Source organism: Clinocottus analis, unplaced genomic scaffold (assembly GCF_023055335.1).
Source record: "Clinocottus analis isolate CAN_PGR_092001 unplaced genomic scaffold, fCliAna1.0.p SCAF_9, whole genome shotgun sequence".
In the NCBI taxonomy this organism is placed as follows: Eukaryota; Metazoa; Chordata; class Actinopteri; order Perciformes; family Cottidae; genus Clinocottus; species Clinocottus analis.
Window position 1 is genome coordinate 7,235,347 of NW_027176251.1, and position 22,579 is coordinate 7,257,925.

The 22,579-nt window shown below is 41.1% G+C and overlaps 3 protein-coding genes across 3 annotated transcripts; 1 reads left to right on the forward strand and 2 right to left on the reverse strand.

The window, feature by feature from the left end:
* Nucleotides 1-274: 274 nt before the first annotated feature.
* c1s.2 (complement component 1, s subcomponent .2) lies at nt 275-11,210 on the reverse strand. Its single transcript, XM_068569732.1, has 23 exons — nt 11,032-11,210; nt 10,510-10,708; nt 10,227-10,407; nt 9,585-9,710; nt 9,166-9,359; nt 8,712-8,862; nt 8,485-8,600; nt 8,310-8,391; nt 8,079-8,213; nt 7,875-7,949; nt 6,984-7,788; nt 5,185-5,398; nt 4,323-4,506; nt 4,100-4,240; nt 3,592-3,797; nt 3,360-3,507; nt 3,103-3,221; nt 2,895-2,973; nt 2,640-2,774; nt 1,745-1,819; nt 1,423-1,628; nt 1,113-1,327; nt 275-833 (listed from the first exon to the last, which is right to left on the reverse strand). Exons 1-23 carry the CDS (start codon nt 11,043-11,045, stop codon nt 467-469), a joined length of 4,167 nt encoding a protein of 1,388 aa, XP_068425833.1. The 5' UTR covers nt 11,046-11,210; the 3' UTR covers nt 275-466.
* A 321-nt stretch (nt 11,211-11,531) lies between these two features.
* On the forward strand, nt 11,532-18,786 carry LOC137780982 (tumor necrosis factor receptor superfamily member 5). Its single transcript, XM_068569447.1, has 9 exons — nt 11,532-11,913; nt 12,104-12,229; nt 12,936-13,082; nt 13,195-13,288; nt 13,768-13,844; nt 15,600-15,707; nt 16,893-16,943; nt 17,246-17,395; nt 18,271-18,786. The coding sequence occupies exons 1-9, from the start codon at nt 11,847-11,849 to the stop codon at nt 18,411-18,413; spliced, it is 963 nt and encodes a 320-aa protein (XP_068425548.1). The 5' UTR covers nt 11,532-11,846; the 3' UTR covers nt 18,414-18,786.
* On the reverse strand, nt 18,258-21,737 carry rbp5 (retinol binding protein 1a, cellular). The gene is made up of 4 exons (XM_068569448.1): nt 21,371-21,737; nt 20,839-21,023; nt 20,275-20,376; nt 18,258-19,474 (listed from the first exon to the last, which is right to left on the reverse strand). Exons 1-4 carry the CDS (start codon nt 21,444-21,446, stop codon nt 19,421-19,423), a joined length of 417 nt encoding a protein of 138 aa, XP_068425549.1. The 5' UTR covers nt 21,447-21,737; the 3' UTR covers nt 18,258-19,420.
* Nucleotides 21,738-22,579: the final 842 nt, after the last annotated feature.

The following is a 22,579-nucleotide window of genomic DNA, read 5'->3' on the forward strand; positions in this document are numbered from 1 at the left end:
TGACCTCAGGGTTTTATGATCTGACCTCTGAACTAGACCCCTTATTTCAGCTCTTTTCTCCTCTCTGTTAACATCACTGTTGGACAGTTATGTTTTAGGGTTCTGATCACATTAAGCTTTTAGCTTTATTTTTATGTGCCATAATTTTGTATGTGATAGGTTTTTTGCTCAAAAGATGTGTGCTCTGTCTCGTGGTGGCGCTTCTCATCGTGACATGCTTTTACTATCGCTGAATGAACATGAGACATAGTTTTGTGAATTTAAGTGCAGGTACATCTAAGTTTGTATTTTACTTTTTTCAAAAAATCAGTATGACATTCATTCAAAAGTTTTAGGACGTTTTTAAATGGGTCAAATCATTATTTTGTCTTATTTGAAAACGTTTTGTGACGTTGAATACATTACCAATGCACAAAGAATATATTTCTATCTATTTTTATCATGTTGTAATAAACTACTCTGAATTTCAGTTCTCCTGCATCGTCTTGTTGATCCAGTCCATGTAGTGGCTGACTCGGGTGTAGACTCCATATGTTCCCTGCTTTCCACACTCAATCCCCCAGCTGTTGATCCCAGCAGCCCAGAACCGTCCATCGTCTCTCAGGGCAAAGGGTCCTCCACTGTCACCTTGGCAGGAGTCCTTCCCCCCTTCAGGGAATCCAGCGCAAAACATGTTCTCTGTCAGACTTGGTACATCTCTTCTCTTCCTCTTCAACAAATTGATCGAATTACTGCATGTCTCCTGCCTCACCACAGGGAGTTGCACAAACTTCATCTTATTTGTAAAAATCCATCTGTTGTCCATTTTTGATAATCCAAAACCTGACACCAGTCTGAAAAAAGGTAAAAGAGAAAGTAATATGTTGAATTTAGTAGAAAAAAAACCAAAGCAGTCTCCTGTCCAGAAGCTGGACTAAATTAACATGGCAATGACCCATTCCCCACTAACTACCCCCAACTTTAACACCCTTGTTCAAATCACAAATATCTTCTCAACATCACACCTTTAATGTTTTATGACTACATCTTGGACTTTTGTGACATTATTGCAACATTAACATAAAATTAATAAGACAGCATAATTTAATGAAACCTAGCAGTTGAACATTTACCCCATCAAGCCAGGGATGTATGTGGCGCCCTCTGCTGGCAAGCATATTGGCATAATGGATGAGTTGAATGTGACTGAGTCTTGCATTTTGATCAGTGCAATGTCGTGGTTGAAATCTATGACGTTGGAGAAATTGAATTCAGGGGCTATGTGGACCGAGGAAGCCAACACAGGAGAGCCCAAACTGTGGTCAACCTCAGTGAGTCCCATGTAAATCTGAAAATCGTAGCAGCATAAAATGAATTCAATGTAAATAAAAAAAATTAGGGAGGCCATAGGCATGCAGATAACACCTATAGTAACACACTTACCCGTAAAGTCTCACTTGAAACTGGATTTCCATTTTCCATCATAGTATGAGCAGCAGTCATGATCCAACGGTCTCCAATCAACATGCCTCCTCCTCTTCGTCCATTTATACTCAGTAGCACTTGCCAGGGGATGGCATCCTGTGGCGTTTCACTGCCTCCAATGATCCTTTGATAGGAAGTGATGAGTTTTGTGGGCTGGCCACAAACTGGAGGGATACAGGTGTGCATGTGTTTATCAAGTTTCACACAACTATTGACTTTGCGATTCAGTTAAGATACATTACGTTTTGCAGGGTTTTATTTTTGTAATGAAAAGCCATACCAGGTATGCATGTTGGAGTGACAACAATATCGTTGTTGGGTCTCCACTTTCTGTCTGCCTCACAGGTGAAGACAACTGGAGAGCAGGGAGTTTGACATTAATCTTTATCTTGAGTGATGAAGAAGTTACTCCAGAGTACACCTTGACATCACTGATGGATGGAGTTACAGGTGCAACAGTGTACACTTCTGAACACACCCGTCGGTGATGGTTAGAGGGCAGTGAAAGTTATGTTAAGTTGGTGTTAAGTTACTCTTCAGTGACCAGTGGCTTTGCATGTTTGGGCCCATTTACTACACATCATGTATATGTGACAACCCAAGTAACAATTTTGCTCATAATGTGCTTTCAAAATGCATATAAGTTAAATGCTATTTAACTTCTGCACTACATTGAAAATCAATCTGTTGGGAGCATTCTGATTGTTTTTTAACAGCGCCAACATGGGGACGCCTGAGCTGGCGACTTGTAGCTAACGGTGCGCTAACGGTGCGCTAACAGTGTGCTAATAGTGCGCTAATGACACAAACTATTTAAACAGTGCTAACAGAGCTAGGTAACAGGTATTTACCTAATGGGGAAGTGGATGGTGAGTGCTACACTTCTAACCGCCATATGAGAGCAGTACAGCGCTGAGGCAGTGAGCTAGCCATTGGGGCACGCTCACATCCACTAACATGCATGTGTGGCAGGCAAGTGTAACATAGCAAGGAGAAGCTCGGATAACAAAACACACAGAGGAAGGGCAAATTCATTCTCTGCTCAGTTTGACATGACTCCAATATATCTCTACATTGCATATAGTTTTTTGCTGCTATATTAATGGAAACCATCAGCTCGTGGGAATGGTAGGAAAAGTCTGAACATCATAGAAGACTACATGTTAATATCTTACCATTTATACCCCCAAGGAGAGTGTAAAATGGTTCATTACAATGATACTGGATAACAGAACGGTACTGATTCTGAATGCCAGACAGGAAGGTCACTCCTCCATTCAGTAAAGGTTCAGGTTCCCCACAATCAAGTACTGCAGGAGAACAAAACAAAAAACAATTACTATTTTGCTGGTAACACAAAAAATAGTTGTTAATCCCAATAAAGATTCCATTAATTTTAGACTTCTGTTGGAGCTTCAAGGTAAACTTACTGTGACATTCTGGCAGAGGGAGGTGCCACTTTGCATTGCTTTGGCACTCGGTAGAGAAACCCTCCATCTCCTTACCGTCCTGACAGAGAAAAGAGGGGAAGTGATCATCAGCCAATATCCGTTTTTATATCGCTCACAGGGACAAATATCGAAGTTCCCTCTGTATTGTAAGAAAGAAAGAAAGAAAGAAAGTGAAGTTTCATCTAACCATCACCAGCTTGTATCCTGGGTCACATTGCACAAAGATGTAGTCTCTGTAGAAATATTCGGTCAAGAGAGGAGTGACCCTGCCTTTAGCCATATTACTGGGAAATGGACACTTTACTCCTAGAAACACCATGGATAAGCAGACATGTGACCACCGCTGCATACATAGTAACTAACTAGTGGAAAATGTTTTGACGATCAATTGCAGTTTAATAGCTCATTGGCTCTCTTCTGCTCTCATTCCTCTCGCTCCCTCACTGTGTGTGTTGTAGTCCAGGCTCCAGCCTTGGCTCAGGCCTTCATCATCAGTGTGGTAGTCGAGTGTGACAGTGTTGGAGTTTGTGACTATCAGACCCGGACTTTTTCCACCGCACAGCTTCATGGGCTCTCTGTCTGGGATGGTCATCTTTAAAGAGAGGAGTGCACAGCTCCATATTTAACATATCTTTGTATGCTCATGCTTTGTTTCCATACACCTGTTCGTCATTACCTGCAACCAATGATGGAGACAGTTTGGGCCTTGCTCAGTGTCCACGCTCTCGATGTGGAAGTTGTCATTGAAGTTAAGAGCGACAGTGAAGCCAGGTTCTACAGAAATAATGTACTGACAGGAGATAGCATGCGGCGGAGGACTCGGGTATCCTGGACTGAACAGATGTCCCTCAAGCTCATGAAACATACCGCCGCTGCAGGATACTGGGAAATCGGTAAATGAACATTCAGGTTAAATTCAATCAGGTGCTTCATTCATGCTTCCCAGTCAGTGGCTCATTCATCAGAGACTTAGCTACCAGCAATGCATGGCAATGCAAAATGTACTCAGATCAACGGTTTGATGAAATGTAGAGTCTTAGTTGTACTTAGTTGGACTTAGTAGAGTCTTTGTTGCAAGTCAGATTCACAAGCATCCCTGACTGAAGTAGACATTGGATTTGGTCGAAGCAGTTGAAAATTGTGTGACAACAGTTTGACTGAGTGTGAATCTGCACAATACTCACACACACACGTGTGCTGGTCTGGCTGAAGCTCATAGCTGTGGTGACAGGCGCAGACGTATGAGCCAAGGGTGTTGAAGCAGATCTGAGAGCAGAGCGGACCCGAGCCATTTCGAGGCTCTGGCGCAGAACACTCATCTACGTCTGATAATGAGAGACATGACAAGTTAGTGGGAGGTCGTTCAGTTATGAAAGAGTGAAATGACAGAAAGAAGAAGAGTGCGACCTATTGCCTGGTACTGAGCAGAGAAGCCCACATTTTTATGGCGCTCTGGGTTGTTGTCATCCGTTTGGAGTATCAGGGTGAGTCTGTTGCCTGGAGACAAGATGAGCTGGCTGCCAGGGTGATGCCCATCAGTCGAGTTCTCCTGGCCACAAAACCTTTCCAGGATCTTTGCATCATAGAGCAGCTGAGGGATGATAAGAGGGATCACATCTTCAGTGAGAAGGTTTATACACCATGCAGCATTTAGAAGCAGCCAAATCTATTGCAGCGTTTCAGTGAAGTCACCAAACCTCAAGTTAAAGCTGCATCTGGAGTCTTTGAGTCCACGTCTGAGTCTATTCTAAGTCTAATATGTATATATTTCATGTTAACTATGGATTAAATGACTATGTGTATTTAGGGTGTTGCTCAAATTGACAAATTATCATCAGACTCCACAGTTCCTCTCAGACTCACAGAAGTTTTTTAACATCTTTTAGCTCATTGTTTTGGTTTAATGATTTTTTTCAGGAGTTACTATTATTTTCCTCTAAAGGGAGTAATATTCCATCATTTTGGAGCGTAATTACTGGCCGTAGCCAATAGAGTAGGATAAAATATTCAGAATAAAATCTATTTTAGTAAACAGCGTGACCACGCCCACCACGGTTCCTTTATTCCATTTCCTCCGCCATGAATCCTCTTCCTACACAATGTTTTTTTTTTCAATTTGAGTTTTACCTTGACAAATTTACTGTGTAGTTGGTACAAAAAGAATTAAGTCGTCAATATTCAAGATGTCTAAACTCAAGTCCTACTTTAGTTCAGAACTCAAACACCACAACACTGGTCTTTTGTTTGTTTGTGTTTAATAATATCTGACCGTAAGGGAGTCGTAATAGCAGCCTGCAGAAGCTTCAATGTCCAGGTGTGTGAAGGTGATTCGGATCTGGTAGCCCTCCGGCACACTGAGGTCCCACTGCTCCTGCAGGTTGGGAGAGTAAGGCTGGGGATACTGGGGGGACTGGACCGCCCCATGCATTGGGGGCTTTGGATCAGGTATCTGCCGGCACTCACACGCCGACACATACAGAAACCTGGAGAGGTGCAGGGACAGAGAGAGTTCGATCTGTTTATCAGTTTGTGGTCGTCTGAACTGCTGGTCCAAAGTTACGCAAACAGAAAAAGAGCAAATAAGTGACACAATCAACAGGAGAGTTGCAACCATATAATACTGTTGAGGCTTTACATAGGTGGCATGTTGAGAGCCGACCTGTGAAACACTGCTGATTTAATACTGGTTGTACAGAAGATCCCAAATGATATAAGACACAGTTCCACAATGACAGAAGGTATTCAGAGGGAACTTCAAGCTAGAATTTCCTGAGAAAAATTCCAACAAACAAATGGGTTTTAAACAAACAAACAAATGGGTTTTAAAGTCTATATAAAACTTACACGATACAGAAAGTCCACCCCATTTCTTGATTAATATGAGCGTGAACTGATCTGCTGCTGCAGGAGCAAATGTCTCACCTTCAAATGGAACATTAATGTCACGAAAGTCTGTCAGTTCCAGTGTTTAGCAACTCACTGAGACAATGCCAGGAATAAGCTTTGTTTGTCTTGGCAAAAAGACACGAGACAGGGTCGATGATGCACATAATTCCTTTAAAATAGAGAATTAGGAAGACCTTGTTAAGTAGACATCTCCAATCAAATTCAAACCTGTGTTATTTCCTTTCATTTATATTATCTATTGAGAGTAGCTTTAGAAAAAAATAAACCCTATTTGGATTTTAGCTGTCAGGTCCCATTTTTAAACTCTCGCTCCTTCACCTAGAAACCTAATTATATCAGTAGAGGGCGCTTTTACACTTTTATCAGCATCTGCAAAGAAGCCAATGCCTTTCACTTGAGAAGCGACATGTTGGTGAAACATTTGGGTTTGAACACATTATGAGAGGCAGCTGATTGTTGCTTGCCACAGCAAAGTCAATTGAGCACATTGTGCAATAATCAACCAGGCAAAAAGCACAAAGAAGTCGTGATCCTCCCTCATTGTCAATATCGGGTCAAAAAAACATACATAATCATAAATATAAGAATAAATCCCGAAACAAATGAATACAGGACATTTGAATAAAAAAGTGAAAATTATATGATTTTTAGTTTGTTCCCGTTTTCTTCCAGGTTGTTAGTTAAACATGATTATGTTTTTAGTCTACATGTCCTTAAAATAACTGTTCCAGCTGAATTGAAACAAAGCAACAACATGAGTTATTGAAGTCATTGTTTTATATGTGAGGGCATGTTTGTCTGATAAAAGCTTTATCACAGTGCTGAGTGAAACACACATGTATGAATGATTAAATACATTCAAAAATATGATGTATTCCAGTGTTCGGAGTCCCCTGATAGAAAATAGGTTTTTGTGTGTATCGGATGATTACCAGACAAAAAGACAGTACATTATTAAATTCCTTGAAACACACATTTTCTGCAGTTGATTTGCTTTAATACAAAAAGGTAAGTATGAAGAAACAATGTGATCACAGCATCATGGTATTCATGTTGGTACATTTCATGACAAGATTGTCGTCTTTATTTTCAAACACATTTCCTGTAATTGATTAGATTATTATTTAAGTATTTTCTCCCTCATCTTTCATCTTTCCCTACTTTTCTGTAGCATCTATTGTTTCCCTAATCCAGTCCACATAACTAGCCACCTTGGTGTAATAACTCTTGTACTGCCTCTCTTGACAGGGGAGCCCCCAGGACACAATGCCAGTCAGATGATATGCCTCACTGCCTCCAGTCAACATGGGCGAAACAAACGGACCTCCACTGTCTTTCTGGCAGCTGTCCTTTCCCGGCGCTCCAGCACAGAACATGTTTTTAGTGAAAGTCATACGTTTATGAGTTGTATGTGTGTAAGGTGTATTCTCACACTCTGTAAGGGGGTAGACACCAATATGAGCATATTTTAACAAAGTAGATGTGAAGAAACGACCCTCCGTCCTGGATTCTGTTATCCCCCAGCCTGACACGGTGCCTTGCTCATTATCCAGCAGGCTCATGTTTACCTTTGGCAGACAAATAGGAAGGAGGTTTGGGCCTAAATTTACCCTGGAAGCTAATCTAATGAGAGCAATATCATTGTCAAAATTAGTGCGTTCTAGAGAAATGTCTTTGATGTAGTCGGGATGAATTATGATCCTCTCACTGGACATTACAACGCCATCAGACAACTTATTTGATATCAGTCTTCCATCTATTAATCCTCCATACAGGCTCAAAGAGGTTTCCTCGGCCGTTTCCACAACGTGAGCGGCTGTGACAGCCCATCGGTCATTGATCAATGATGCTCCTCCTCTCTTCGGCTCTTTAATCAAAAGCTGCCACGGTATCTCTCCCATGTTTGCATTCTTACCTCCTAAAATTCTGGCTGCATTTGCGGGGTGATTTTCAGGCTTCCCGCACACTGAAAAACACAAGAAGTCTTTATTATGAAGGTAGATTCATGTGATTCAAAAGTGGCTACTATGAGAAATGCATTGGCGGTCGTACCTTCAATGCATTTCGGCATCTCTGTCTGGCCTCCACGTGATACCCATTCACCACTGGCAGTGCAGGTGTACAAGTCTGAAAGATTGGAGGGAGCCTTGTGGTGAAACAATGAATGATTGAAAAAAATGTGAACAGTTTTCAGTCTTAAAAGCAAGTCAGAGAAATGAATCATAAAATAGATGTAAACAAGCTTCTTATAATCACCATCTCCTTCCAGTGTGTAGTACTTAGAGCTGCAGTTAAACTGAATCTGGTCGTTGTACTGAGTATGTAGGTTATCGGAGCCCACCACCTGAAGGATGCCGTCTTCTGGGATATCAAGATATCCACAATCCACAACTAGAAAAGGGACGGGAAGGCATTGTGGAAGACAATGTGAAAAAAACAATAAATTCAAGACAAAAATTTAGAAAAACTGGTTGCAGTCAAACTCACGTTCACAGGTGTAATTGGGAGTCCATACGCCTGTATTCTGACATATCGTCACATACTGTGATTTCAAGGTCTGGGGGCCTGGCTACTTTGCAAAAGGAGAACTAAATTAGCTTAAAAGTGGCTTAAATACATTGAATGTAAATGTATTAAAACTTCTGGTTCACTGTTTACTTACAGTATGTACATAGTAGCCAAGGTCACAAGTTACTGTCACCGTTTCACCCTTATGATATTCTGGTTGCTGAGTAGTCATAGTGGAGTGAGAGGTCACCACTGCTGGACAGACCTTGTCTGTAATTTACAAGCGAAAAGAACAATCATGATCATTTGTGATCAGTGACCAACACATTTCATGACAAATTCTGCTTTCCCATCATGTCACAAGTGAGGAGACTGCAGTACCGCTGGTCCCGAAGCGTAGACTGAAGCCTTTGTTCGTGCCAAAACCATCAGAGGTGAAGCGGATTTGGACATGATGTGAGTGAGTGAGAAAGGGAGACGGGGGAGGCGTGTGGCCACAGAACGGCCCCAGAATCCCAGAAGGAGTCTCAATCTGCAAACACAACACTGAAGGTAATGATTGTCTCACATTGTACATGTCTCAGGTCCTCTTGTGAAACGTACATGTGTAAGTGTCCCTCCGCCTGTACAGTGTCTAGAAAATGACTCACTGCACATATAAAAAAAGACCCAAATTAAGACAAAACATTTTGAAAACGTGTAACACAAAGAGCCTCTTAAATGGTCAAAAGATGTGTATTTGTTGTTAAATTCATGGTTACACTTTTGTCTGAACTCCCACTTTGATTCCTTCTCTGTCCAGTTAGAAGTTTAAGTATTTTATCTCAACACCTACCCTCAGTGCATCTCTGCATTGACCATTGGGGCTTTCCTCTACATCGAAATCTTCATAAAAGTGCAACTCCAGTTGCAGGGTGGGCGCCACAGACAAGGTGTACTGGCAGCTAGCATTCGCTACATAGGGAGCAGGCCAGAAGGGACTGGAAATGTCACCATGGTTCAGCCCTGACAGATCCTGAGTGCAACTCACTGTGTTGAAGAAAACGTTTCATTGTCATCACAGTCAACAAAATCAATGACTACACAATCCTCCTCTGTGCCGTGTGATTCTCCTCGTCTGACTTGCTTCTGCTTCCTTACTTTCACTTCATCTTTCAGTTTAGTTTTGCCTTCCTCGGTTTGTCTCCATCCGTCATATTTGAATTACTCATTCTGTAGGTTATTTACTGAACTGAATCATGAGATTATTTGTACCTGTGCAAGTGTGTTTGTCCGCATCCAGGTAGTAACCATGGCGACATGAGCAGTGGTACCCTCCGATGTAGTTGTGGCAGAACTGGGTGCATCCGTGGTCAAAGTCGTCCTTACATTCATCAAAGTCTGAGGGAGCAAAAGAGGTCTGTTAAAGGAATCGTTGGACATAATTAGTTGTTTAGGTGGTGATGAGGATTGGCTTCCTACTAAACTCTAGGAATTTGGCACAAAACTACCCTCACAGTAAAACCCAGGACGTCAAGATCAACACCACACTCATGTATACTTTAAAGACGTAGCTGGAGCCACCAGTCATTTAGCTTAGCTTAGCTTAGCTTAACTTAGCTTAGAGTACACTCTGGAAACATGGGAAGCCACTGGCCTGCTCTGTACAAAGGTCAGGAGTTAGACGTCAGCCACAGTCCGCTCCTTTTAAAAGAAACTGAAAGTCTTAATGCTGAAGATTGTTCAGAAGCATAGGCTTTACTTATTTATTTGGAAAATAAATGCAACTCACCTGAGACAAAATAACCCAGGACGGTGATTATTTTTTTAAGTTTTCACTTATGACATTAAATTTATCTTCAAAAGTAACTGTACTTACAACTCAGTATTTCATTCGTTTTCTCCTCTACGTCTCACCCTGATCGGTATAAAACCCTCTGAAGCCGGTGTGCCTTTTGGTGTTTGAGTAGTCGGAGTTGAACGTGAGAGAGAGGCAGCCACCCGGGGAGGAGACGAGCGAGGGATTCACAGTGGACTGAAGCTCCTCAAATTCCCTTTTGCCACACAGAACTGCGATTAGGTTTCCATTTGAAAAGACCTGGAAAATAATGGTGTTGTAGAGGATACAGCATTACTGTAATCAGTTATTAACCTTGACGTCTTACGGGACAACCATTTTAAGTGTATTATGACCCCTGACCATTATTGCGTCATTTTCACAGTCTTGGCTGTCCTCCAGGTCCAGGTGGATGAGCTTGATGGAGAGGGTGTGCCCCTTGTGGGCACACCTGCTCCAGTTTAGACTGGCATGTGGCAAATATCCAGTGGGATACCCTGGAGACTCCACCCATCCCAGCAGCATCGAGTAGGCCGGGCGGGAGCAGAGGAGAAGCAGGAGACTGGGAAAGGTTTGAAAGGTACGAATATTCAAGGAAGGAAATTATACATTGTAAAGAAAATGAGAGGCGAGCGGAGAAAAAGCAAGGACCAGAAAGTTGAGAAAGAAAAATACTATTTAATGTGAGAAAGTCCAGTTACATAAAAAAAAAAAATGACATAGAGCCAGATATGATGATGCATAAATCACAAAAAACACTCATTCACAATGTCATAACCCTAATGTATTAACATCCTCTATCTTACAAGTACTCCACACATATTGCTAATTATTAAAGTGAGGTAATCTGTTTAAATGTACTACAATGAAAAAATCCAAACCCACCTCAAGCGTATCATCGTGATCTGATCAAATCCCTTCTCAAATACACTATGTCAACTTCTCTCCTTCCTCTTTTCTCCATAATTCTTTTTTTCTACTTTCCCTTCTCTCTCAGTCATATTTTGCAAACGCAGGCGTTTTTCTAAAGCTAAATATGTTTTTCTATGTTTGCTGTAACAAGGAAAGACAGGAAGCCGAGCCAAAAGCCTTTTAGATCGACTGTTAACCACAAAATGTCTTTGCAGTGTAAGCTGAGCAACATCCCTGCGCCACTGGGACAAAGGTTCAGTGGAAACAATGGCGATGGAGTGAAAGGAAAGGGTGTAGTGGAGAGAGGAAATGTTTCATTGTGCTGCTTTGCTCTGTGCAGTAAGTGTGCCAAAATCAGTCTTTGGTCCTGTCGCTACACGGAAACACACACACGGCTTACTTCACAGTGAGAGGGCTAGTACAGGAAGGAAATGAGGAGCGACAGACAGAGAAAGAGACCGAGAGAGAGAGACATTGAGGGGAAAACAGCAGATTAGGGTGACTGGGGTTTTCCACTGTGTAGGATTAGAAAAGACATGAGAACTAGGTAAGGCAGACTGAGAAGGGGAAACACATCTGTAGTCACAGACAGTTCCGACAGCAGAAAGAGAGTAGAAATAGGAGAGATTGCACCTTGAATGATGCTTCTTGAGTTAAGATAATTAACTAGCAAATGTTATGAGCAGGTTTCAAGGAAGAGTGAAGAGAAAGATTGTCATCGTAGTCTTCAACTTAGATATTTCACACACAGGCGGAGGACTGTAATCGAATGGGTAACAACTGCGAATATGAATTGCACAAGTGAGGATAAGTACATCCAGAAAGATGGGATATGCTGTGATCGCTGCGCTGCAGGTCAGTCACCATCTTAATGCTACAGTTACTAACTTATCTTAACTATGTTTTCTCTTTGGATGACAAACTTCTGTATAGAACCGTGCACCACAACACAGTATTTATGCAGCGTTTTAACATTCCTCACACACAGTATTTTCCTCACAGCCTGACATCAGATTATTCTGTATATCTCTTTTTTCTCTCTCAGGACAGTACATGCTGAATGAGTGTGACAACACACACACAACCAACTGTACCAAATGTGTACCTGGTCGGTACACAGCCACAAAAAACCACTTGCCTAAATGTCACGTCTGCAAGGACTGCAGTTCCAGTAAGTCCCTCGCCCCCCTCCGACACACACACATACACAGACACACACACAATATTGTACACGCTCGCACACATATACTTCTTATGTAGTGCAAACACATACACAGTTCCTTCCTCTTCTCTTCTTTGGTGTCTTTTTTATAGAGATATTGTGATCTTTCATTGAGTAAACAGCATCACAAATCCACTTTTTTAACATCTCCCTTGTTTCTATTTTTATCTCATTAAACCTTTTAACTACCAAGGGGGTCAGTCAGCTAGGAGGGTATATAACTTTCTGTGTAGCCAAATTAATTGTTAAACTTTTTACTAAGTAGCTGAACTTAGCTCAAGCTTTGGCAGCTACAATGCTAGTGACGCTTACACATAATGCATCCCTAATTATGATCCAGTGATATAGAGTTATTGTAAAATGTGCCATTTTGCATAAATAGTACTTATACTTTTGGTACTTTAAGTATATTTCAATGCTAATTATTTTACTTAACTAACATTTTGAATGCAGGACTTGTACTTGCAACACAGTATTATTACATTGATATATTGCTACTTTCACCTAAAGTATAAGTATGGAGTATTTCTTCTACCACGGCTCCATCCTTCACAGGGACCAAATGTTTACACACGAATAAACGAGACCTCAGAAGCAGTAGCTGAAGACTGATTCCTTTTCCAGCATAGACTAAATCTCTCTTTGACTCTTTCAGTTAACAATCAGAAGAAAGTAAAGGACTGTACAGCTCAAGAGAATACGGTGTGTCGGTGTATGCCGGGTTTCTACTGTAGCAACGATGACTGTGACCACTGCTGGCCACTGACCAACTGCAATCTGGGAGAAGGGGTCAAGGTTCAAGGTAAGCTTCAAGTGTAAAATGCAAAGTAAATGACCATGCAGTAAAGCAGGCGTTCCCACCACACAAAGCACAGTACAAAATGGCCACTGAAAAAATGTGTTTCATTTTGCAGCCACTTACACGAATGACACGATCTGTGCGCCGTGTCCAGTCGGAGCTTACAGCAACGTGACAGATTTCCACTCGACTTGTCAAACACATACCAGGTCAGACTGCCTCTCCACTATTACAGTTGTTTTTTTAAGCTGAAGGATGTCAATGTATGTAATGTGATGGAGTATGATGTACATCATGTATTAATCATCCATCGGGTCACAGCAGAAGAAACACATGTGGGTTGACATTACCAGTCTACGAGCCTGAAACATCCACATCACATCTGCTGTGGCTATATTCCCTCCACACTGGAGGAACGGTTTCTTAAACATCTCTGAAGCGTGCCCCATTTGTACAGAAACAGACATCCCCCCAAAAAGCCTCCATATCCTCTCCATGGACTTCTTGTGTGTTTTCCCTCTCAAAAAATTCACTTAGCTGTTATTTTGATGTAAATTCCTGGCTTAACTTCCTTTGTGAAAATTTCCTAAAATGTACCATAAATTGACCGACCTTTTGCAAGTTTAATTATAGATACACCACACATTGGGTGGATCCTAATTTGTTTGGGTTTGTATGTTGTTTTCAGATGTGAGGACTTGGGAAGAGTGTTGAAAACTCCAGGGACCTCAACCACTGATGCCATATGTGGCAACTTCAAATCTCGTAGGTCTCCATTTTAACATTAATGCTGTTGTTTCAAATGTATATCATCCCAAAAGATCATCAAATCTTTTTAAGTAAAAAAACAAAACAAAACATGCAGTGAGCTCCTATCATGCGTGAGGTCCTGATGACCTTTAGTTCCTACATGTCAGATGACCAAATGAGAGGAAGAAAAAGTACCACAGCAGAAATATTCATGAGGAAGAGTGTAGTGGACCCCCCCTTTTTAGTATGTTTCTGAAGGGGTGATTCTGTCGTTGTGACTATGCCTATCAAGGGTCACTTCATGAGAATAGACATTAAAGCTACAGTAATCTATATTTGTGTAACAAAAAGGTATCAAATGACAATGTAAAAACAATACATGACAATGGGAAAGGGGTCTACTGAGGTAGCGACTCGCGAGTGTCCACGCCTTGTTCTTGCAACTCACGGCTCCCATGGGGGCTTTTCTGACCAAAACAGGCAGCTTTGAAAAATCACCAATAGTTAACGACTAGCTGGCAGATGTAGTCGAGCGTTTAATAGATGGAGAGCCATATATTTCCAGAAGGCGTCTCTAGAACAGAGAGACTAAACAAAAGAAAATCAAAGCTAAAAAGACAGTGAATATTGCACCCACATTCAGCAAGCGGCCAAAAACACGACAGTAAATTAATAATAATGTTCCTCTGTAACTAATATATGTGATAAGCACCCGTTTGCTAAAAGGTTTGTCATATCATCAACATAAAATGTCATATATCACAGTTCGTTCTGCTGCCCCCATTTGCTAGAAAATAAGGAGTACTGGGGTTTTTACTCAAGCCGCTATGCAGGTAATCAGGATGTGGAGGGATGTGAGGGAATTAATGGAGTTTGAAGCCAAAACAGATAAAAAAGGAACTGTTTGAAGATGCTGCCATGTTGCAGGCTTGGCTAAAATGAATTGGTGTTGTGGCCCTGCTGTAGGACTTTACATAAATAGATCATAAAGATGATTAACAAATACTGCCATCAGATTATTTCTTAGACATCACATATTGTTTAAAACATCCTCCACATGTCTACATTGCAACGCTTTCATACTTAAGTTCTTTGAACGCTGAAGTTTAAATTTTGTGATATCCGCGATTGACTGAAAAGGTTTCCTCAGTTTAATCCAGTCAAACAACAAGTGAAACATACCAAGTACACCACAAATATCGATCGGACTTCTGCTATTACAACAGGTGGGAATTTTACCTGTGACACTTGTTTACCTGGGAACAAAACGAAAGGAAAAACCTGTTCTAACCACAAGGGCTGAGGAGAACATTTCACTGTTTACATGAATGATAAGCAGTAAAGAATTAATAGTTCATAACACACTAATGTAGTTGAAAGCAGATACAAATAAATGTTTAAATGTTTATTAATGTAAAAAAATAACATAGTATTAGTTGTGTATGTTATTTACATGAATACAGTTTTAAACCCACATGTGAATTACTAGTACAAGTGTATAAGTAGTTCATAAATGCGTTATAACATACTGAAAGTATTTGTTCACATGTGTAATCATACAGCTATCTTACAGTAGTATCAAGCGATTTTTAATAGTTTGTACATTAGTTATAATATTTTTATAGGCACAGTCATTTCATTCCTTACCGAGGAAGTAATCACTCACTCCCGCTTTACTTCCCACAAGATGTGTTACGGTTTGCAATCAGTAGGAAGACCTCTTTAAAATGTATTTAGGTCTCTCTGAAATCTTCTCTCTCTGTTTACTAGATTGTCCCTGGATATTGCCCACAAGCTTGTGGTCAGGACTTTTGTTGACCGCACTCATCCTGTTGGGTCTCATCTGCTGGAGGGCCAAACGCAAGTCATACAAAGCAGGTGTGTATAACATGTGGCATACGTAGGTGCCTTTCATCACTGTTTTTTCACACACTTTGATTAGAGAGTTTCCGTAGAGTCAACAAAGCGATGTACAGACATGCCCACTCACGACGCACACAACTCTGAGACACCGTTTACTTTGAAGTGTGCAGTTGAAGCTTACTGCTTATCTTAGGTTAAATGTAAATTTACAAACCTGATTCTTTTCATATTAATTCACTTATGCAAAAAGAAGTGTCACAAAAGAAGAAAGTAAATTGCCCATAAAGGTACAATAGGAAGCTGTTTAAGGTGACGTTAAACAAGCTCAGTAAGCATGGCAAACCACATCCTCTGCATATTCAGTCTGACAACTATTTGATGTAATGTGACGCACGCTTCACAGACATCAAACAACTCATACAGAGAAACAGGTCCTACGCATACAGTCTTGAGCTTTGGCTGACGTTCTGTTGAATTTTATTTCCAGTGAAGCAATGTGCCAATAATGGAATTTACATATACAAAATGAAATGAATCGAGAAAAGGTTGGGCTTCACAACTACTTTAAAACTCCAGTATGAGTCTGATGCCATAGAGGAGTGCGGGGATGACGTATTTTAGGAGGTCAACTTCAAAAGTCAGCCCTGTACTGGTTCCCTTGACAAAAAGCCAACGAGATATTTACATTGGATTTTGGATTATTGCAGAAAGATAAAAAGTATGATACTTACACTTTTTGTTCAGCAAGATAATCTAGTTTGTGCAATGACGTTTTGCGGTCTAATTTAGCCACTTGTTCACGACTTTTTGGCTTAAAAATTTAAGAGAGGAGTCAGAATACTGACATTTCATATCCTAAAATAAAATGTTGTGTCTTAAAACATGCCTGGAGGAGATCTCTCAGTGAGTCACTCGTGCTTCTGGTAGCTGGTTTAATCCATTCGGGGTCACTGGCGCTGTGGTTGTCTGTCTGTCGTTATTTGGTTTTGGCCTAAATATATCCAGGAGCACGCAGCGTGTACATTTTAACACAAGGTCACGAGACAAGACCGATAACGAGGCTGGGCCATTACCACAAACGCACTGACACACCAGGATGCTGCGTTGACGTGTTTTATATCATCGGTTGATCATTTTTCCCATCTTGACGCCATTTTGTAACTGCTGGCTGTGAGTCAAGTCTGACTTGTGTTTCCACAGAGAAAAATGAAACTAGGACATTTTTACAACATCCTTTCAAGTCCACAGAAGGTGAGTGGAAGAGTACCCATTACATTTTGAGTCACACTGAGCTGAATTTGACATGTGTATTGATGTATTTACATATAAAGAACATTTCTTAGAAAAAAAGTTGATCAGATACAGTGATCACACTCTACAGTCAATACTACGGCACTAATAGTGATTGAGATTAGATTGTGAGAGATTATAGATTATAATACAAACCTTTTGTCTTGAATAACCAGTATTAGGTTCTAAGTTTATCGTAATAAGTCATGATTACAGTCGATAATAATGTTGCATTAATACTGATGAAGCCATATATGTGACAGTCGACTCCAGCGTTGTCATTTCTCTGGTTGGACTGGTCCCGGCAGCACCGGCCACTCAGCTGGAGACGTCGTTACCGATCACAGAGCTGAACGGTCACTGCCAGGAGAGCTGCGCCGTGAACGGCTGCAAACTACCACTTTTTATCCCAGGTGCACACACACACACACACACACACAACAGTTTTACACTATTCAATTAAAGTGTTTATGTATTTTTTATGTCTCTATAAGAGATTTGACATTTGAGAGAAGACAGGAAATGTAAGTGACGATATGACCATACTGTAGATGGTATGAAGTGGAACAGAAGACCCAAAACGCAAACCGTTGTGGTTTATGGTTGGTGACTTCAATGTTACCACTGAACCTCACACTTTAAAACTACTTCAGAGAAAAGATGTAATTAAAGTGTTGTGCAATTTCATGTTTCCCACACAGTTTCTCACATGATACTGAGCATGTCCCTGTTGTCCGCAACTTGTTTTTTAATGCTCCCGCGTTTGTATGCACCAACAGTTTGGGAAGCTTTGTTTGTCCAGTTTTAATGATAAAGGAAAGCTTATGATTTTTGTGTCATGCATTAATCTAAACTATATCAACTTCTAAAAACCACTAACCACACTGTTTTTAGGGCTCTGTCTCACTTGCCCTACATGACCTGTCGCCAATGTACATATATTTCTTTCTAAGGAAAATGTACAGATTGTTGACAAACCTGAATAAAAGATGAGAAACATCAGAATACTTCAATAAATATGAACATGATGTGGCCGTACAGTCACTAAATGTCAACTCCTTTGTTAGACAGCGCTCTAAATCATCATCAAAACACCAACTGGGGAGATTATCTGTTGGTAGACTGGTGTTTTCCTGCCAAGTCTATAATGACTTCCTATAATCATGAAAGCTTTCAGCGCCATTAAGATGGCCAGTAATCACATAAAGAGCAATGCATGTTTGATGTAACATTACTTTGAAGGATGGTCACTCTGAACATTGATTTCATTTTCTATTATCCTCCTCAGATGAGAGCGTGGTCAGTTGCGACACACACGAACACGTGGACGGCAGCCTTCCTACAACTCCACAGAAGGCTTCTGAATATTGCACTGGAAACTTCTTGAGGACCTACTCAGAGCCACAGGAGGACGAGTGGTGTGGGACATAATCAAGTAAATATTTTTGCGACAGTATGATGAAGCCGTTTTCCGGCTTGGAGCTACTGCAACTAGTTTTCAAACCTTAAACTGGACCTATTTATATCCAAAGAACAGAGGAGGGTTCCTCTCTTTCTGACAAGCTTACGGTGGCTGACAGGTTGCTGCCCCCTGCAGGACTTTGACGAGAAGTTCAGCTCGAGTGATGTGATATTTCTGTGATGCATTTACAATCGTGTTAGAGTCAGTCCCTCGGATGAGAACTAGCGTTAGATAGCTTAAGTGTCCGTGGCGTTCAGCTCCAGCTCGGAGGCGCCTCTATATAAGAGAGCCTGTGTTTTATATCTGTATTATTGTATCCCATTAAAAAGCCCAAACCAACAATGAATGCATCCTTCTAACGAGTATGTTTGTCACGTCAATGGCGGGTGTAACGTATTCCTCTGTGCCACAGAGCTCCATTGTCCCAACAACTATTCACACCAGGGTGCCGCTCTGTTGAAGGGCAACGTGTTACTTCATCACCATGAAGATCGGAGCTCATTCTACTGCTGTGAAGATGAACTGCTCATGTTTATCATTCACAGTAGAAAATATCCCCCTGTAAACGATTTACTCCTGTTACTAACTATTGGTAAAAACTACAGTATCAAGCCGCTTCAAAGAATTACTGAGCCCTTTTTTAGGTTAAACAAAATATTTGTAATATATATTTGTGTGGTGAATTAAAGATGCTGCAGTGATGCCTGACATCGGTATGATTTGTTTATAACATTGTGAAGATAGATAGTGCAATATAAGGAAGTAGGTTGGGAATGTTTACACAAGTTATTCTACTCAGCTGCTCTTTTCAGTTAGTACCATCACACAATCAAGATACACATGTACATTTCAGTATTTTCAAAATAATGTTGATTAGAGTAAAAATTCATAAAACTATAAACATTATTCAGACTGGTACCTTGCCTTAACTACATTCAATTAAGATTGTTTCCACTAAAACATAGTTGCAGTTACTTCAAACAGCCTTCTTGAAGACTTGCTTGGCAACGATGCCTTGAACTCTCATCTCCTGCAGAGAGGGAAAGACCACATGTTGGGAGGAGAGGAGAGGGAGAGATGAATAGTTAGACAGTTTGTCACATCAAAGCAGAGTTAAATTAGTAATACACAAACCTGGAACTGTATACAAAATACAACCCCGTCCCCACCCCCTCTCTCTCTTTGACCTTGTAATCCGTCTCCCGTTCAATTTACTTATCTCCTCCTTCGACTCTCTCTTCCCCTCCAGCTCCCCCTCAATCACTCTTCATTATTCTCTCGCTGCTCCCCTCTCCTGCTTTGCGTAACCTTTCAAATCCACCATTTCAGAGGCTGATCCTCGCTGGTATTTCTTTCCCAATTTCTCCTCTAAATTTGAACAACGCAGTGCTTTGTCCGAGCTGCAGCACCGTTAGGAGAAATCCTGCGAGAGCTATTTATTGGGACATGGGAGATTATTTGAAATCTTAATTGACAGATTATCTGTAAACTTCCACTCTTTTACAAATAATATGAGAAGAAACTCTTTCCTCTCTCTTCTTATTTAGTTAGAAGCACTTCATAAAAGACATGCATTCAAGAGTCTTCTGCCTCTCTTGTGTTTTCCTTCCTTTGAGGCTACTTCCCCCCCTCAAGCGTGCACAAAGCCCTACAGACCTTTTTCTTCCCACAAAGACAGTAGTGTAGTGTAACGGAAAAAGTAAATGATTGCTTCCATGCTATTTGCATGTTTAGCGTATCACTTTTATCTTTTCCCTTTTTGTGCTTTTTAAATTTCCTTATTTCTTATCCCTTCTCCCTCCATTCCTCTTCATCCCTCCACATCCTTACCAAATGCAGCTTATCACCCTCCAGCCAGTGAGTCCAGCCTCGTCCCTCCTTCTCGCCTTGCTGCTCACAAAGCAGTTTGTCTCCTTCCCAACTCACTGTGGTCTACGTGAAGACAGACATGGTGTGCAATTAGTATGTAAAGCAGATCACTTGAGTCTTTGTTCATTGCAGAAGGGTGACCATGAGTTTACTTTTTGTTCTTCTTGTCTTTCACTTTAATTTTCACACTTTCTTTTGTTATTTTGTACACTGGAAGACAGTGCTGCTAATTCAGGAATCAGAATGAGTTTGGAAACGAAACACTATTGGATTGTTTGTGTTATCCCCTGCTTATTAAACACACACGTCCCTCATTGTGGACTCAAAGGAGGATTAAAGCCACAGAGGGTGGTTCCAACACAAAAACACAGCAGTCGGTGTGTTGACTTTCCGGACACATTCCAAAAAAAAATTAAACAAAGCAAGCTTGTATAGCAACTTATGATACTGTATAACTATAGTATCAGAAAGCCTGTCTACATTTGCAAATAAGATCATGTTCATATCCAGAATAACAATACACACCTGACAAGTACGACCGTCCACGGGTCCCAAGTCTTCGGTGAATTCTTTTCCGATAGTAAAATCCATGTTGAAGTTCTTAAAGGTGGTGAGAGTGCGGATCCTCATGGCCCCTGTGGCCGGGTCATGGACGATCTCCTTGGTGGGCCTCAGCAAACACACAATCTTCCTCAGGGCAAAATTAATATCTAAGAGCAGATAATTCATAATAGGATTAATACACCATGAGCTATACTTTATTGTTCCGTTATTAAAGGGGAGCTTTGTCTTGTCTCAGTGCAGACAGAGTGGATCCACCCATATAGGGTCATGGAGAGGACACTGTGCTGATTTCATTTCACTAATGTGCAGCTGCAAATGGAGATGATCCACATTATGAAATCAATGATTAAACAGATGAACTCAAAACATTACAAATACACAAGTTTCAAAATAAAGGTGCAACAAAAGTCTGGACGTGGGGTTTAATACACAAAAAGGATTTGTCTTCGGGGGTTACAGCTGTGTGAAAGCAACGCCGATGAGGCAGTCTTACCCAGAGCTGCGAGGTAGCCGTCCATGTTGTCCTGCTCCACCATATGAAACGTGCCGGAATAATCAGGTTTAGACATTTTGTTCCCTCCAAAACTCCAGACGAGCAGAAATATCTACTTTGTCTCCTTTCTGCTTTTTTTCCCCCCTCTCTCCTCGAGTCAAGTCTGCACCTCCGGGCTGCTGACGCGTCGCTGGAGATCAGTTTCACTTGTGCAACGTTTCTGGACAATGCCTGGCTGCTGGACGCGTAAAATGAGACTGTTGCACAGTGTTTCAGTCTTCAGTGAACGTCCTCTCGGGCGGAGACTCGCGCTGGATTTCTGCAGCCAGCTGTGACTCACTGTGGCTGAGACGCATCAAGGGGGAGGTTCACTCATCGCATGCGTTACTCAGAGGGATCAATCCAGAGGCGGTGCTCCGGATCCCTAAAACATGTGGTGGGAGGGGGAGGGTGTGCGTGTGTGTGTGTGTGTGTGTGCGTGCGTGCGTGTGTGTGTGTGTGTGTGTGTGTGTGTGTGCTTATACTCGGAGCTGACCAGTATGTTAACAGTCCCAGCGACGCTATCTCACTCGCAGTGTGGAATAAAGGTCAAGTACTTGAGTTTGCATCGAAATGTACTTAAACTGCCAAAGTAAAAGTGAAGATTACGTCGTTTCAGAATAATCTATATTATTGATCAGAGCCGCGATCAGCTGTTAAACAGCTTGCATAGTGACCATTTCCTTGGCCCGCCACTGTTATTGATGCATTCGTGTGTTCATTACTTTAATGTTTGCAGCTGGTGATGCTTATTTGTCATGACATATACTTCTGGGTATCTTATGAAAGTCTTAACCTAAAATAGTACATCGTCATTTATTTTGTTATTATACTTTGTTTTATTCATCTGAATCCGCAAATGAACTGAAGCTATAAAGTTAATGTTGAGTAGAAAGTTCCTTTTTTGGCTTCTGAAGTGTTGTGGACTGAAGTCAAAGTATAAAGTAGCCTCAAACAACTGTAACAAAAAGGCAACACTTTATTTCAGATTTTGAGACACACAGGGATGCATAAATACTGCCCCACCCAATTTTCACAGTCTTATATATATATATGTGCAGGTTAAAGGTCCATTCTGTATTTGTTTTGACTTGATGAATAACAGGCTAAAAATGAAATGTATGAGTTTGATATTGAGATGAGCTTTTCAATGTTTGCCAATGATTTAAC

Bases quoted from the DNA above. Each gene is read 5' to 3' on its own strand.
- c1s.2 (XM_068569732.1), bottom strand. The intron at 9,711-10,226 runs GTGAGACGTAGA...TTGCTCCCTCAG, and splicing joins AGGGTTTTATACCGATCAGG to ACTTTGATGAATGTAAGGAC. The intron at 9,360-9,584 runs GTACAAATAATC...TCTTCAACACAG, and splicing joins GGACAAACACACTTGCACAG to TGAGTTGCACTCAGGATCTG.
- LOC137780982 (XM_068569447.1), top strand. From the start codon at position 11,847: ATGAATTGCACAAGTGAGGATAAGTACATCCAGAAAGATGGGATATGC. The intron at 13,083-13,194 runs GTAAGCTTCAAG...TTCATTTTGCAG, and splicing joins AGAAGGGGTCAAGGTTCAAG to CCACTTACACGAATGACACG. The intron at 17,396-18,270 runs GTGCACACACAC...TATCCTCCTCAG, and splicing joins ACTACCACTTTTTATCCCAG to ATGAGAGCGTGGTCAGTTGC.
- rbp5 (XM_068569448.1), bottom strand. From the start codon at position 21,446: ATGTCTAAACCTGATTATTCCGGCACGTTTCATATGGTGGAGCAGGAC. The intron at 21,024-21,370 runs GTAAGACTGCCT...ATCTGCTCTTAG, and splicing joins CGGCTACCTCGCAGCTCTGG to ATATTAATTTTGCCCTGAGG. The intron at 19,475-20,274 runs GTAAGGATGTGG...CCCTCTCTGCAG, and splicing joins AGGGTGATAAGCTGCATTTG to GAGATGAGAGTTCAAGGCAT.